At 36.2% G+C, this 18,491-nt stretch overlaps 1 protein-coding gene across 1 annotated transcript in view; it reads right to left on the minus strand.

The window, feature by feature from the left end:
• Window positions 1–17,915, minus strand: part of GLRB (glycine receptor beta) — a 95,977-nt gene extending 78,062 nt beyond the window's left edge. The window contains exons 1-2 of the mRNA XM_019441159.2: window positions 17,613–17,915; window positions 15,843–15,992 (exon numbers count right to left, since the gene is read on the minus strand). Of these exons, the coding sequence (XP_019296704.1) occupies window positions 15,843–15,964 (122 nt within the window). The 5' untranslated portion in view covers window positions 15,965–15,992; window positions 17,613–17,915. The remainder of the gene's footprint in view (window positions 1–15,842; window positions 15,993–17,612) is intronic.
• Between the last annotated feature and the right edge of the window lie 576 nt (window positions 17,916–18,491).

Raw genomic sequence — 18,491 nt, forward strand, 5'->3', positions numbered from 1 at the left:
GAGTAATTGGAAGAAGAATGAAGTGGCTTCTCAAGTTTGAGTAACATTCTATTTCTAGATCTGAGTGCTGGTTCCATGGTTAAATGTGAAAGCTAATTAAGTAGCACACTTATGATTAGTGCATTTCTATATATGCATATTAGACTTCAAAGCGTCAAAACAATACACACAACAACAACTTTTGTGTTTAAATATATGTGTATGTATGTGTACACCCACATGGACAGACACACACACGTACATACATACATGCACGCACACACACACACACATGAAAAGAGAGAGAAACAGAGAGATTGCATAAAGCAATTAAAAGGTGATTCTGGAATTATTGGTAAGTTAAAACTAAAATTCTCTAATATTCTATATGAAAGGGGATAAATACACGCATCCAAATTTGTTATAGTCACTAAAAGATAATTCCCTTTTGTATCTCTCAAGAACTGGACTATTGCTTTTTATCCCCTGAAAGCAGAGTCGAGGAGAACTGTGTGTTTTACACTTCATTTCCTTTGTAGTTATGCCTTTGTAGATCTTATTGTATGAGTACAGGCAGTATGAAAAAAAGAGTGCACAGATACTGTTTCCCGACAATAGTAGCTTAGAATGACTTCTTATTTACAAAACTCTATTGGTAACTAACATCCAAATTGAACACCATTAATCAAATGAATGACTATTTTTTATATGGTGGAACCCACATCAATGAACAGGAAGATTGTAAGACTGTTTCCTCAGAAACTGACACTCTGTTATTTAGATAAAACATCGATGAGTTTTAAATCTCAGTAAAATCCCACAAGCAAACCTAATGTGTTACTTGAAAGTGGTAAAAACATACAAAGGATAAGTGAATTCAAGGTAAAGAAAAATGAGTTCTCATTGGTGGAAATAACATCTAGATAAATACAAACTGGAAAGAAGGCTCATAAAAAAAATTGCACTGAGAATCGGAAGACCTAAGTTTTACTTCCAGCTCCTAGCCTGTGGTGTGCCTTAAGAAAGCCATTTCCTCCTGTGACCTCAGCTTTCTTATCTTCCAAATAAACGGAATGGACTATGATGCTGTATGACCAAAAAAAGAAAAAAAAGTCCTAAAATACCCACGTGGATTAGATAACAAGAATACTACTAAATTTATGACCTTAAGAAAGCTATATAAACATGCTCCACAGCACAAACTTTTCACATGTAAAGGGAGAAGGATGCTGCCTCCTATATAGATTCATTGTATTAAAAAGGGTCATAGGTCAAGCACATGGCACCTGCCCTCACCTTGAGTGTGCCACATACGTTGTATTCACCCAAATCTTAGCATTCTGAATCTATGAAAAAGCTATGTCTAATAAAGTTACTCAGATATTTTCTCCATGATTAGTTTTCCTGCCTATAATAATTAGCTTAAGTAATGATAGAAGAATGAGACCAAGAATAATATGAAATACGTAAAATTCCTTTGAACCTTTAAAAAGGTTTCAACAATACACAAATATAGGTAATCCACTTTGTAGAACTTTTACAGTTCAGAAAATATTTTCATATACAATTTCAAATTATACTATCAGAGAAGCTCTGTGAAATAGGTGGAGGTAATTATTTCCAATTTACAGATAAGAAAATTGAGGACTGGAGAGGCAAAACAATTGCTTATTCAAGGTCACAAATGTATTAATCTGTTCTAGAACAGAACCACAGTCTTCAGACTCAGGACAACATTGTTTCCACATGTTAAAATCCCAAATAATCTTTTCTCCCCAAACTGTGAGAAATTCATAAATCTTATTGCTAATTCTTTCATTTTACAGATCAGGGTTATTAAAATGAAAAGTAACTTATCTGAGAACACACCACGAGTTAGTAACAGAGCAGAGCCCAATTCTTCTCCAGAATTTCAATCTAATTCTTCTTCCTCTTTATTAACTCAACTAATTTCACTTTAAATTTGGCATTAATTTCAATCATTTAATTGCACATAGAATAGGGCTTTCGTAGAGTAGGTAGGTGGCTTTTGAGGTGGGGCTGGAGGAGGAGGAGGCAGGTAACCGGTAAAAAAGGGGAGGACAAAGACAAAGTCAAGGCAGTGGTTGCAGTATGCACAACAGCAAAGGGACGTTTGTCAGTGACAAGTTAAGTATGCCAAGAGCATGCTAGAGGTGTGGAATAGAAGTGAAAAGAGAAAGGGTCAGCCATAGTCAGAGAAATAAATGATGGGATATACACTGAGCATCACTGATCTGCTGACACTATAAAACAGTAGTTTTCAAGGTGCAGTCCACAAATACCTGAAGGTACCCAAGACCTTTTCTGGTGGTCCATGGAGTCAAAATTACTTTCATAAAAATAATAATTTTAAAAATATTATTTGCTTTGTTTCACTATACTGACATTTACACCGATGCCACAAAAGCAACGGTGGATAAACTGTGGTGCGCAAATCAAGAAAGTAATACTTACACGTATTAACAGTCCTTTACTTTTGCACATTAGCAGTAAATAAATAGTTTTAAAAACAGTGTTCCTAAGTAATATTCTTAAAGAAGCACTAAAATGCTAATTTTATTGAATTTTGAAATTTAAATCCACATTGTCTTAATATTCCGTGTGAACAAAATGGGAAGTTTTTCGTGAGTAATTTCTACTTGTATCTGTGGTTATCCACACATCGAACTATGCTAACAGGTCCAAAGAAAAGCAATTGGGTCACTGATGTTCTAGCCAAAGCAGACACTTCTTATGGAACACCATTTTCATGGAACAACACAGAAAAACTATGGTAATTTAGTCTTAGTTACTTAGCAAACAATTTTTCAAAAGTGAATCAAGAGAGCTTGTTAACTTTGAGAAAAACTGCAAAGAGCATAGTATTTGCTGCCAATAATAAATTGTAAATTTTCACACAAAAATTGGAATTTTAGACAAGGTAATACTCACCATCACGAGCTTCAATACTTTCCAATACTTAACAGACTTTCCAGTGAGATTGGAAGGGACATTAGATAGATGTGATTTTTTGATATTGTATAATGAAATGTGTCAACATTTGCAAAACACAGCAAGCCAATATTTTCCTCATGGCCAATGGAGAATGTTATAAAATTATGTTACAGTCATTCACTGTAACTATAGTTAACAATATTATGCTGCATATTTGAAAGTTGCTGAAAGAGTAAATCTTAAAAATTCTCATCACAAGAAAAACAAAATTGTATAACTATGTGCTGGATATTAACTAAACTTACTGTGGTGAGCATTTCACCTTACTTACATATGTCAAATCATTATGTTGTACACCTTGGACTAACACAGTGTTATAGGCCAGTTACATCTCAATGAAAATAGAAAAAAAAACATAAATCAAATTGTTCCAAAAACAATTTAAGACGCTAAAAAACTGTGAACAGTAATAAAACTAAGAAAGTGTAAAAAAAAAAAGGGGGGGAAACCAATAGATTTTCGTACAACAGAGAACAAAATGTTCACTGATCTGATTTCAGAATTAACACCGCAATTAACTTTTAAGAAATTATCACTTGTTAACTTTTGGCATGGCATTAAAAAAGAATATTCACAGCTATGAAAAGGCTATTAAAATAATCTTCCCTTTTCTAATTACATGTCTGTGTGAAGTCATACATTTTTTACCTACTCCAATCAAAACAATATACCACAAAGCCAAAATGAGAATCTGGCTCTCTTCCATTAAGCCAGCAGGAAAGAGATATGCAACAATGTAAAACAACAGCCACTCCTCCCACTATTTTTGTTTGTTTTTGAAAATATAGTTACTTTTCATAAAAATTAAGTTGCTTATGTTAAGATGTAATAAGTATAGTTAAGTGATTTAATTAATATTTTAAAAATTTGTCTCAACTTATAAGACAATATCAGTACATATAACTCACACAAACTAAAGCTCTTTGTGGCCTTCAAAATGCTTCAGATTGCAAAGGGGTGCTAAGACCAACAGTTGGAGAGCCACTGCTGTGCAGAATGAACTAAAGTGGAGAAGGCAGGCTGGAGTTCAGGCAACTAGGTAAGCAATTTCAATAAAAGATTCGAGATGAGACGATGACAAAATGACCAAGACCATAATAGCAGGGATGGGGAGAAGCAGCCAGATATAAGAGTCATTTCTAAACAGGAATCGATAGGATAAGGAACTGATGAGATGATCAGGGAGAAGCTCATGGAAGAAAGATGCTTCTGCCATTTTTCATGAAAGGCTGAGTACAAAGTTGAGAAATGCAGATGGTAGAGCCGGCTTGATACATGAACTCTGAGGTCCAGTAGGAAGTTGAAAATAATTATGGGGGGGGGGGGGGGCGCCTGGGTGGCTCAGTCGGTTAAGCGTCCAACTTCAGCTCAGGTCATGATCTCGCGGTCCTTGAGTTCGAGCCCCGCATTGGGCTCTGTGCTGACTGCTCAGAGCCTGGAGCCTGTTTCGGATTCTGTGTCTCCCTCTCTCTCTGACCCTCCCCCATTCATGTTCTGTCTCTCTCTGTCTCAGAAATAAAAAAAAAAAAAAAAAAAAAAAAAAAAACATTAGAAAAAAATTAAAAAGAATTAAAAAAAAAAAAAAAGAAAATAATTATGGGGAACCCACAGGAGTAGTTCCACCTAGACATAAAGTTGTGTGGATAACCACAGATACAAGTAGAAATTACTCACAAAAAAAACTGATGAGTAAGAAGCTAAAAGGACCAAGAATGAATACCTGGCAAAACCCAGTATTTCAGGATACACTAAAAAGGAATAGCTAGTGAAAGTGGCTAATCAGTTAAATCAGGAAAAAAGTTCCAAGAGTGAGTCAAGTGCTAGTAGCCAAAAGATGGATGCTTAGGGTAGGAGACTGAGTCAGGATGTAGAAGACAATCATTAGTCCTTATCAAGTCATAGAAGGACTCAAAAGTCAATAGACTTGCTTAAAAAGAATAAAATATCTTTACCAAAAAGTACCATGGTAACAGGAATTAATATTAACAGAGGAGTGAACATTAAGAATATTAAGTAGTACACATTGTTTCATTTCTTACCACAATAATGTATGGCTTTCATAATTCCAAGAAATTCAAGGAGAGGAAAGGAAAGAAATAATGCATAGCCCAGAGAAAGTATAGACCATTGTAGGCTATTAATTTAAGATACATGGTAGTGAACAGAGGGAAAAAACAAAGTTAATGAAATAGGAATATAAAAACTATACTAGGAAGGAAAAAACAAAAACAAAAATAAAAACTATACAGTAGGGGCGCCTGGGTGGCTCAGTCAGTTAAGCATCTGACTCTTGGTTTCAGCCCAGGTCATGATCTCATGGTTTGTGGGATCAAGCCCCAAGTTGGGCTCTGCATTGATAGCATGGAGCCTGTTTGGGATTCTCTCTCTACCTCTCTCTCTGCCGCTCCCTAGCTTGCACTCTCTCTCTCAAAATAAATAAACTTAAAAAAAAAACCAAAACCTGCATATATATATATTTTTTTTTCAGTTGAGAGACAATTTAGTATATTTGTAAGCCCTTAGGGGGGAAAAAAAAGCCAAAGAAAGAAAAGCAAATTGAAAACTCCGGAGAGCAGAGGTAAGGCAATAGAGGTAGGTCTCGGAAGAGAGTAGAGGAGATAGGACAAAAGGAAGTCCCTTTTCCTGTTATGTCAGATGGAAAGGAGAAAAGAAAGGATAGTATAGGTAGCTTTAGAGTGAAGATAGGCACTGGGAGAGTTTCCACCCAATTACTTCTATTTGTTTGTCTTTGAAATAAACTAAGACTGTATGCTAAGACTCAAAGGGGTAGGCTCAAGGACAAAACAATTATCAGAGAGAGAGAAAAACAGAGACTAAGAGCCAAGTAAAAGGATTATTGGAAACATTGTGAAGACTCAGCCAAGACTAGATCACCACACAAAATAAATCAGTACAGATTCTGAATAACTGAAAGCATCTACATCTGAAGAATTAAGCCAAAAATATCATAGTCAAATGAATACAAAATTCTGGGCGATATTGAAAAGTGTTGTAAGAATTTGGATCATTTTGTCAGTCATGCCCATGGTGTAACAGAGAGCTAAATATTGATGCAAAAGGGCACTCATTACTCATCTACTCATTAATACATTGGTATTTTCTATGAGGTTATTCCCAGGAATCATGGTAGTAAACTTCCCTGAACAGTCATGAATCCATACTATTGTTCTCCTAAAAGAGGACCAATAAAGGTCAGATGTTTCAAGTTAACCGACATATTCTATTAGTGATTTAATCAGTGTTTTGCTGTTATTCCAATCAGAGCTCTAGAAATATTATTTCATATTTACATCATGTCTCAGAGGAGCTATTTGTATGTACATAAATTTGAATAATTTGCCTCATGAATTCTAAGCGTAAATTTCTGTAAAATGTCTACAGTAAAAGAAATCCTTTATAAAAGGTTCTCTGCTTTGTGGAACACAGCAGTGTTCTGTCTCTTTCAGGTAGTAACACAATGAGAATAGAGAAGATCTCTGCAAATATACTCTGTGCTTTACCATATTACTGTATCTCCAAAAGAAAAAAATAGGCACATTTCTGTAAGTCAAATTCCTTAGTGTATAAAAATTGGTACGCTAATAACGCAAACAATTCACTTTCTACATACATTAATCTACTTTGGAATACAATGAAATACATACATTTTAATAAGTGAACTCTGAAATTTAGCTCCCTTTGTAATTAACTTAGTCAAGAAACAGAATTTTGTGTATTCTTTTTCTGTTGGTAGGTTTGGCTGGTTTTTAATCTGAAAGCAAAAGAGGATCAAAACAAAAGGAGTTAACCCTGAATATAAAGGTACCAAAAGAATGATAAATAAAACTTGATTAAGTCATAAAAGATACAATTGTCATAAATGAATGATGGATGAGTGAAATTGGGAGACTACTGAAATCAAACTTTTCCCTATACAAATGAGTAGAGACCCCCCAAATTAGTGACTTATTCAAAGTCATAAAACCAATCAGCAACAGTTTTAACTGAGATACAGGAGTGTTCTTTCTCCCATATTACAATGCCTTGACCATCATGATTTAGCAGACATACAAAGGGAACTTTAAAGGTGTTACCTTTAATCCCAGTCCCAGTCAGCCACTGACCCATCAAAAGACTGATTTATATTATTTCTGTATAGTCAGTCACCCATTCTATTCCATTTGACTTGGCAGGCATAGTGGGGCTCTTATGCAAAGAATTTTGAAGTAGACAGAACATAAAATTGTGTATGTGTGTGTATACTATGTGTGTGTGTGTATACACACACACACACACACCTTCACATATATACTAAGTATATGTGTGTATATATATGTATATACATTAAACTTTCACATTCTGCCTACTTTGAGATACTTTGCATAAGATTCTCATTATGCATGCTAAATAAAAGTGTGTCTGTGTATACATTTGTTATATATGGTTAGAGTTAACATATTGTGTTAACTATAAATTGTAAACACTTGAGATATATGTATATATACATATTAGATGAGGGGTGTGTGTGTGTGTGTGTGTATGCATATATTTGTTAGAGTTAATACTATATATGGTTCAACAAGAAAATAAAACATACCATATAAAGAGTATTATTAAATATAATCAAATATCAAAACATGCAGTATGAACAAAAAAGACTCAAGAAGAGGGAGTTAACATTAATTCTAGTCATAGACTCATGAAATCTTGGGGATGAGAACAACTTTTAAATACTGTAATTTCCCAGTGAGGCTTGATTTGGGTAGTATCTCTACCCAGGCCACATTTTATTAGCAACAAAGAACTACCCAAAGAAATCCATTTTCTCTTTGGACAGTTCTATCATATCCTTTAAAAGTGAACTTGTCTTCTTCTATGTTTCTCTTTGATCTCGGTTCTATAAGTCGACATCATGCAAAAGAAGTCTAGTTCATCTTGTGTAATAACTCCTCAAATAGCAGGTAACTACTCTTCTATTCTTCAAGGAAAACAACTCACAGTACAACCAACCAAACAACAGACTTTCATGTTCCTGCAAATCCTGATCATGATTCCTTAACAAATTCCCATGAAATTCTAACCATCACAAATGATGGCAACCAGAATTTATACCCACCATGATAGTAATACATTTTCTTTCTAAAAATAATATTTCTATCAATGTCCAAGACTAAGTATTAAATAGCCAGCACATGCTATCAATTTATATTAACCTTATTCTCAACTGAAACTTCTAATTATTTTTAAAAACTTCATAAGGTAAGGTAATACTTGAGGTGAATCATGAAGGACGACTGAGACCTGCATAGATTAACCAAGGTGTTGTCTAACATTCTAAACGTAAACATGTCTAAGCATAAACAATGGCAAGAGTAGTTTAGGAGCAAGGGCAGATCAACCTTTCTAAAACTAGAGGGTAGTTTCACATAAAGTTTGGGATGCAAATTAGAGGGGCCCTTGAAAATCAAAGTAAAGAGTTTGCACTAGGATCCTTCAGGCAAAAAGAAGACATTGTGGGTCTTGAACATAATATTAACAAGATGAAAATGGAAACAGTATATAAGACCAATAATAATGACCAGAGAAAAAATAGGGCAAATAATTAGAAAACTATTGAGGAAAAAAGTTCAAAATGATGGTAAGTGGAGATGCAACGAACATGACAGATAGAGGAAATCATTCTAAGAGAAAGAAAGACAGGTTCCATTTAAGTTTCATGCCTGAGTAGCTAGAGTAATGAGGATGCCAGTTTCAAAACCTAGGAAATTATTTGGAAAGGGAAGATCATTAATTCACCTGATGGCAAAACAACAGCATGCCAGTAAGCTGGGATTGTTTAACAGGTAGTAAAAAAAATGTATAACTAAACATTAGTGACATATTCAAGCTAGATGTGTTATGGTAATAATACAGACAATTTTCAATTGTATTCATTACAGAAATTATCCACACCCTTTTGCAATCAGCTTTTCATCTTTTGGCCAACACATTTATCTTGAATGTTTCCATCAGGAAGAAACTAGAACTAAACTAAAATCGATTCACTCTATTATAATCAACAGTAGGTAAGAAAATCAGAATAGGAAGAAAATAGCTAATATTATACTTAGACAACATGTAATAGCTTTGATTATTCAGTACATCTACCCTTCTACCACATATAACTGATATATACAAATGCTATCATTAAATGGTCAAATCCCTAAGAGACAAAAAAATTTCTCATAACATACCAAATGCTTTTACACATATAGTTGTTTTGTTTTGTTTTGTTTTGAGTTTGTGAACAAATTAATATAGAGAAGCCACATCGTTTTCCATTATACACACAGAACCAAATTCCTTTGTCATGATTTTAAAAGTAGAGTACCAACAGTTTGGAGGAAAAAAGATGGGACTCATTTATGCTAACATGACTACACACTAATATAAATAACAGCAGCCCTCATCTAGTATCAATCAAGGGTATATTATTAAGTCTCCCCATATTTCAGATACAAGTATGGGCCAAAAGTGGGAGAAAGGAAATTTTAAATTTAAGTTATAAACATATTAGTGCACTTACTGTAAACTATCCTATACTTGAAATTCAAACAGTCCTCAACAAATGGTAGAAGATTCCCTAGGCTCAGTGATGGCAAAAATGCAGCATGTGCCAAAAGGTTACAGCCTGGCCAAATTCAGTATTTAAAAGTGTCATTATGTCTGCTGATAGCACAAACAGAAGTGACAAGTAATGTTTTTTGTTGAGATAATTCTATTTTGTTTTGGTTTATTCAATCAAAAATTCTGAAAGTATACTATATATGTTCTGGTTTCATATATAATGCACATATAAATATAAACATATACCACCTTCTTAAAAATTACGGCAGGTATGACTAGATCACTTAAATCTGCAATCCCTCAATCATTATTTGAGAACAGTAGCTTGACATATTTCTTCCTATTGGTTTAGATCAGAAAGGAGAAATATTTTCTGGGCTTGAAAGACATACTTTAAAAGTATGATCGTTCATGAAATTCCAAGAAGAGATTCTACCACCGAAGGCTTTTAAATCCTTATTATTAACACAAGACCAAGATATATTTATTTTATATGGGTGGGCTTTCCAAGACAATGCACCAAAAATAAAGGCAGATCTGTTTAAATCTGCACTGAAACAAAATTTTCAAATGATTCTATCTCATTCTATTGGATAATAGTAAGGCTGTAATCAAATACAATATATAAAATCAAAGAATCTTAAAAATATGACAAATTAAATTGACCTTAAATATCACTATCTGGTCTAACCACCTATCCAATGTTCAAATTTTCTATAAAATATATCTGCCAAATAATTACCCTTCATGGCGAGTGCCTCCAGTTACTACTTATTTTAACTATTGGTGCCAAGCAGCAAAATCTACTTTCTCATCCACATCAGAGTTTTTCAATGATTTGAAAACAACTTTCAAATACCTCAGTTTCTTCAGTTCTTCCTAGTATGACATGATTTTAATTATTTCAATTGTTACTGCAATATTGATTAGCACAATGCAGAAATCTCTGTAAATCTTGCTTCAAATAATATCATTCTACTAATATACTTAACATAAAATTGGTAAAGTAGAAATACTAATTTCTTTAAGTAATGATATATACTCATTTGTATCATATATATTATATACACATAATGCATATATATATATATATATATATATATATATATATATATATATAACATAGTATCTCATTTTTTCTTTCAAATGTTTTCTACCATATTTTCCCCATCCTATCCTTGCACAGGTGATTTCTTGACAAAAGTGCAATTTATACTTCCATCTTTTTTAGATTCAGCCCATCACTTTAACCCTTCAACATCACAGTGGATCCTAATTCTGTCTCAGATATTCACTCTATGTTCCCAAATCACATGATCCTCAGTTTGGGTGTTTCCTCTGTATAGTCTTATTTTAGTCACTGAAAAAAATGTTAAACTTGATAAGGCCAAAATTTCACAAGGAAACGTCATCCATGTTGGAGATGTTCCACTAATTACCCAGTTGTTAACTCATCTAGTTGTCCCTATATTGAGACTATATTTCTAAATATGGTCCATAGGGACTTATATAAGTTCCTTTCAAGTATCTTAACAAAACCCAGATATAATGACTTATAAGAGCCAAAGATCTTTAGGTTTTTATTCATTCTTTAAACAAATTTTTATTGTATGTATATATTCTGTGATCTCTGATGATTGAGTCAATAAGACACTGCTCTCTAGGAGCTTACAATCTAGTGGGGAAAGCAGGCAATTACAACTGATGATTACCAAACAGTATTGTAATTAACATGATAGGCAGTTGGGGAACTATGGAGGCATAGAGTGTCATTATCTAGATCAAATGATCAGATTAGGGAAGGTTTCCCAAGGTTTGAGATCGTTATGGAACAGTCAGATTAAAATTCGGTTATATGGGTGTGATGCTCTTCAGAGCGAGGTCTGGGCCAGACATACAGACTTAGGTGTATTAAAAAGAAAACCACAGGCCCAAAATGGTGTCACTTAAGCCAAGTCACCAAATATAGACCTAATACCTAACCCAACTACATTTCAACGTCCCCTAAAAATGTAGTTTTAACTAGTCAGTCAGGAATGTTCTGATCAGCATCAATGAGGAATCTGTCACATGTGCCCTCTCCATTCCCCAAAAGATGAGATAATGCATCTAGTAAGATCCCCTCCCTCTAAGGGAATGTAGCCTTGCCTGAAATAATCCTTTTTTTGTTAAATAACTTCTTGCCACACTCTCCTTCCTGTAAAAACCTTCCATGTTGTATAACTCCTCAGAGCATCTCTGTACTTGCTAGATGGAATGCTGCCTGATTCATGATCTGCTACTAAACCAATTAGATGTTCAAATTTACTTGGTTGAATTTTGTTTTCTAAGAAGAGTCAACAGTGAATAAGTGGTATTTACAGCCATGGATTTAGACAAGACCACTGAGGCAGGAGTTAACTAAAGAAAAAGCATTGGCATTTCAGGTAAAGGAAAGAACACTTCTAGAGGTGTGAAAGAGCAAGTGTGTATGAGATCTGACTCATATGTGTTGAGGTGGGAGGGGGACGGGGATAGCAAGATATTGCTGGAGATGCCTGGGTGGCTTAGTCGGTTGAGCATCTAACACTTGATTTCAGCTCAAGTCATGATCCCAGGGTTGTGGGACAGAGAGCCCTGTGTGGGGCTTCCTGCAGTGTGTGGAGCCTGCTTGAGATTCTCTTCCTTTGTCTCTCTTTCTCCCTCTCTCCCCCTACCCTCTTCCACATGTACGTGCTCTCTCTGTGTAAAAAAATAAAAGTGGTGTCAAATGGCGATTCAAAAAAAAAAAGAAGAAGTAAAGAAAGATATTGCTAGAGGTGTCAGAGGCCAGCTTAGCAAGAGCTTTGAGTATGAAGCCAAGAAATGAGAACCTTATATAGAAAGCTATGGAGGCGCTTACGGGGCTCTAAGCATTGGAACTACTTGAGTAGACTGAAGATTCAGAAAACACACTCCAGTAAATTATGAATTGATGGAGGAGGACAAGAAGCAGAGAGACTAATAAAAAGTCCACCAAAACAGGTGAAGAAGAGTAATTAAAGTAGTGTGTCCACAAGGGAGTGAAAATGAAGGACATATTCCAGAGCTGATAAAGACTCTGAACTGAGAAGTCTTGGAGACTACTCAATTTGAGACGCTAAGGTAGAAAGAGAACGTCTAAGGTGATCCCCAGTACTTCCGTTAGCAAAAGAGGTAGTGGTATCATTTGCTGGAAAAATGAACACGGTATTAGGAGTGGTGGGGAGGATTTCTGAACTCAGGTTTTATCATGTTGAGTTGAGCCCGAGGTCAAAATAAGTATAGCCACATAAAAATATTGGAGTTATGGGTAAGGCATTCTTCAAAGAAGTCTGAAATGGACACAGAGATTTAGGAATACAGTGAATAAATGGTAGTTACAGCCATAGATTTGGACAGAATCTCTCAGGCCAACTGTATAGACAACCAGAAGAAAGACCAAGGAATGAAGGTTAATGTCAAATTCAAACTGGAAAATAAAAAGCTCACTGTGTCCAAGGACTTAATCAAAATTATCTTCTCATTTACAGTTTATTTCTTATATTTTAAAATATATTAAATTTCTAAAATGTTTGAAAGGAGATTTATCAGATAGCTTGTCAATGTCATATGGCTGTTTCACTTACACATCAAAAAACAACAGCATAAATTTATGTTACAGCATCTCAAAAAAATGTGAATTAAAAAAAATAGTAAAAGAGCCAGGAAAAACTTATAATTCAAGTTCAACATCAAAATTGAACCCTAGAATGTTAAGGACCCCAAGTCTTTTATTTCTTCTACATTTTAAAACCTTTTTCTTCTTATATACAGTCTTGGTTGGGGGAAGGATATTACCACAACAGTGAAACAGAAAATTTGTGCTTGTGTTTGCTACACTCATACATTAACTGCCTATGTCTATACAATGCCACTGCCTCAACTCTACTAAAAAAAAATTAAATAAAAAATCACTAAGGCTTCGCCATATTAAAGGGTATTATGATGTGATCTGCACCTAACTTTCATAATCTCAAATATTCCTCTTAGTCAAAATGTTTTATACTTTTTCAACTTATATAAGATGGGCTAACTGGATCATCCTCTAGATACAAATGATTTGCATATTCTTTCACAGCACATTATTAAAGCTGAGGTTGTTAATCTGGATATTCAAAGAAATTTAATATAATGGATCCAAACATAGCCAGAGAAAACTCTAGTCTTCTGAAGTTCATTGAATTCAGTGATAATAAGTCAAAATTCTTAATAAAATGCTCAAACAAAAAATATGTAAATCTTATTCTCCAAGGCACACTTACTTTTTAATAAGTCAGATTTTTGGCAGCATCACCATGGCAACTGTTAATAATGCTTTAGCTAGTCTCATAATTATAAAAAAATAAAATACTAAAGAGTTTAAAATTGTGTTAGAAAATTTCAAAGATAAAATTTCAATTAATTACCAACATGTCTAAAATACTGTGATATGGGCTTACCAAGTGTATGTTGGGCCTTCTGCTTGAAGATATTCATATTCATCAGAACAGAACCTTTATGGTTTCACTCTTAATTAACCTACTAGATTTAACTTTAAAAATCTGTCTTAAGTATAGACACTTAAATATATAGCCATTTTATATATAAGACAATTTAACAGCATAATTCTGAAAAGGGATAAAATGTCCTCTAAAGAACTCATGTAAGATACATGGTAGTTCTCAGGCTTGGTGTTGGCATCTTCAGAACTCTCTTAACTCATGACACTTGATGGGGGAGGCAGAAGGAAGAGGAAAAGAGCCCTGTGAACTTCCACATATAGAGAAACCTGACTGATTGAAGTTGGCTTGATTCCACACACGGGATGACCATGACTGTTAAGACATATGCAACAGTTTGTACCAATATGCCAACAATCATCAAATAAATGGTTAATACAAAGAATATCTAAAACATGAGAATGTGTCCTTTCACTTGGGAGGAGTAAGGCCTGCCAATGTCCAGTTCCCTAAAATGCTTATCTCCTGGTTGTGACACCAAAGCTCTTGACATTGAAGAACAGTGATAGTTGCAGATGGCAATTATTCCTGAACCTGCTCCATCAGATACCTCATACCCAGTTGGGCAAATGGCCAAGGAGGGACACATGAGTAGAATTCAGGGCCATCCTATTACACACCCAGAAATCTGGTCCTGACATCAGACTGTGCAGCACTGAAATAAGCAGCAGGACTATTAAACCTGAAAACCAGCAGATACTTCTAAATAGGGAAATTTATTTAATTCTAGACTTTGATGTGGATCATGATACTGTCTCCAGACTTTTAGTCTCACATACTCATATAAATACCCATTCCAAAAAACAATTTTAATAGCCTTTCTTTATAAAATAAACTTCCTAAAATGTACCTTAACATCTCTTACAAAGTATCTACAAACTATAATAGTCTACCTTTAAATGATGTTGATCCTGAAATTACCCATGATCAACATGGCATTTAAAAAATCTTAATTCAAAACTGACCTATAACAACAAATTAACTTTTATTTCAGACCACCACATATATTATTACCTAAAAACACATTATATTGGTGTAAGTCGTTTGCTTACACACTGTTCAATTGCTCTAACCATTAGGTACTATTTGCTGTTATTCACCAGCAATATTAACCCTTCCTATTAAAAAAAAAAAAAGAGTCCAATCCACAAAAGGAGGAGTGGGTGATTTGGATTTGTTTTCCTGTTTTTTTGAGAAATAACCTAATCTCCTAATCTAAGTCCCTTGCAGAAAAGTACTGAAATAGAAAACTGATCTACCATGTGAATTTTCTTCTTCCATGTATCAATATAAACTAAATACACCTTAAAATCCTACTTTAGCTATCTAATTTTTAAATTAATATTCATTTTTAGGAATATTTTTTAAAATCATCTTTTTGAACTGGTATTTGCTCAAAACACAGAATTCCAGTATCTAATTATGGTTGCATATTTAGGGTTGAAAGAAATAGTAATGCTTTTTTCTAATTTTATAAAAGATGTATAGAAATCATATAATCCCAGAACATGAACAAAACTTTATAAAACTTTACCTTAAACACTAGGAAATAGCTATCACATGTTAAACCTCTCTTGTGAAACCAATGGGTACATATTCTGATATGAAAAGTTTTGCTGATATGTGTTTTAATAAACCACCTTACTTTGATAAAAAATGCAATAACATTTCTCCACATAAGAATATAAGACATGAAGAACGTACGATGGGCATAGATACTGCTTCTTTTTCCCCTTCCCTTTCTTTGAAGACTTCTCTTTAGAATAAGCTTCTTCAACCCACAAGGAAATTAAAATAAAAAAGGCAATCGCCAATAAAAACTTCATCTTGAAAGTTAAATTTCAGGAGATCAATCTACAAGAAAGAACAAGAAAATGTTTACATTGAATGATAACAATAGGACTCTACAGAGTAGACCATGACTACCCAATGGCCAAGGGCATTTATACGTGAAAGTTTCATTGCTCAAACCTAAGTGGTAAGCCTTCATTATACATTTGTGATGTTTAGTAGTAAAAGTTAAATAGTGATTCACAGAAATATAATCCCAATGTTTAGAAAGCTACCTGGAAGGATGTTTTTAACACAGTGTTAAAAGGTTATCTTCTTCTTGTACATTGGATTCTTTATTTCCTTTTTAAATTTCTATATCGTTTGAATTTTGCATGTACATTTTTTTTCAAAAATAATAAAACTATTCTAAAGGAAAAGATAATTCTAAATATTAAAGAACTGATAGAGATAAAAAAATTAGTACCAAAAGTTTCACACTTTATATTCATTGTTTTTTACTTATATGCATTAAATTTGCAAGTTACATTTTACTCAAAATAGGATCATATTGATTTAAGTTAGCTTGTTGGCTTTCCCACTTTCATGTTACTAACATTTATCATCAAGATGATTTTCGACTCCACAAATTCTGTAACATTATATGAAAAAAATAGCAAGTGTGGTCAGACCCTTCCAAATAATCTTCTCAGTCCTATTTTAATAACATTCTCTATGCTCAAATGAGAATTATATTCTTGCCGGTCCAATGCATTAACAAAAGGGAGAGAAAGAGAGAGAAAAAAACTTTAAGCATCTAGTGACACTGGAATATTTAAGCCTCTTTTGCAGTCCTTCATTTCCAAACCATAAATTGTTTCCCCATCATTGTTTTCTGCAGACTAAGAGATCTATCATAATCCTCAACACTAACTTAATTCCTATCTCACCTGTATAATTCTCCTTCTCCAATGTCATAACTTGCATCTCCCTTTCTCCCAGGAACTCTCATTTTCTCCCATTTATCCTTTACAGCCCCTGAGGGAAGCCAGAAGGGCTTCTTCCCTGGTTCTCTCTACTGAGGACAACAGAGGGGGCTTATCAGGCCAAGAGCAACAACAGAAGGCTCTCCTCTGTCAACTTCCAGCATTGGACGCTCCCTTCCCCATCCTACGGTGGCATCTGCTTCCAGACACCTTCGCCCACAGCAGCAGGTACTTCTCCCACCTTCACATTCTTCCCCGGGAAATCAGGAGGGCCATCCTTAACGGGCTGAAGGGTCGACAGAAATCCAACCCTACGCTCTCTGTCTTCACCTCCAACCTTTCAAAGGGGACAACTGCAATGACTGAAGGAGCTTCGCAAACAAAACAACGCAAGGAGCCCTCCCCGCAAATCCTGCGTTCCCCCAACGCCCCCCCCCCCCCCCCCCCCCCCAGTTCTCTGCATCCCTCCTTCCGGAGCGTATCCGCGGACGCCACCGCATCCGTGACCCGGCTGCCGGGCGCCCCGTGCCCCTCTCCCCGCGCAGGGCAGCGCTCACCTCCTCCCCCTGCACGCCGCAGTGCTCCCCGCGCCTCCCAGGCTTGACCCGGTCTCTCCGCAGAGCATTTATTCCGGTCCCCAGACCACCGCCGCCGCCCACTCCCCGTCCTCTCTGCCCCCCACCCCTACCCCCAGCCGAGTGGAGCCCCTGACTCTTACCCGAGGCGCCCCCGCCCGCAGCCGCCAGGCGAGGACGCGGCGGCGCGGGGCCCAGACGGCGGTGGCTTCTGGGGGTGCGGCGGGCGCAAAGCGGGGGCAGCTGCGTCCCCGCCGCCCGCGCCACCGCCGAGCTCGGCTGACGCGCCTGCTCGGGCCGCCGAGCCTGCGCCGTGCGTGGCGCGCCGCTGCCGGGGCGTCCGCAGCCGCGCTCGGGGACGCTGCGGGTCGCGGGCCGCGCTGCCGTGAGCCGGGGCGGCTGGCCCGCGGGACAGCCGGCTGGCGCGACGGCGGGCCGGCGGGCCGGGAGGAGGGAGAAGGTGTTCCGACCGAGCGTGGAAGGACGTCACAGCACCTTCCCCTCCAGGCCCTGGAGGGGGTTCTGTGAAATGTAGTCCCCCTGCAGGGGACTAGAAACGACGGGCGCGGGGGGGGGGGGGGGGGGGGGGGGAGGGGGGGAGGACCAGTTTGGGGACAGAAGGAGACAGACCTTTCAAGGAGCTGAAATCGTTTAGGGTCAACTTTTGATCACAAAACAGGAAAACAACAAATGATCTTGGATAAAGCACATGAACACAGCTTCTGTAATTTCATCATCAGACTCTTGGCATCTAACTTAATCCCTTGAGTTTTACCAACTATTTCTAACAACTTGACCTTTCTAAGCAAGCTTAAATTGGTCGAAATTACTAACACCATATAATCTTTCAGGTAATGCTATTTTAACATTTGTTACATAATTAGCGTGTGTCTAGAACTTTACAATTTCAAAACCCTATCCCTGCATTATATCATTCATTCCTGGGCAAGTTTTATGTCGTCATTCCCGTTTTGCGGATGATGAAAGTGAAGCTCAAATGTATTAAGGAATTTGCTTAATGT

This window comes from Panthera pardus, unplaced genomic scaffold (genome assembly GCF_024362965.1).
Source record: "Panthera pardus isolate Hobbes unplaced genomic scaffold, ASM2436296v1 HiC_scaffold_13, whole genome shotgun sequence".
Taxonomy (NCBI): domain Eukaryota; kingdom Metazoa; phylum Chordata; class Mammalia; order Carnivora; family Felidae; genus Panthera; species Panthera pardus.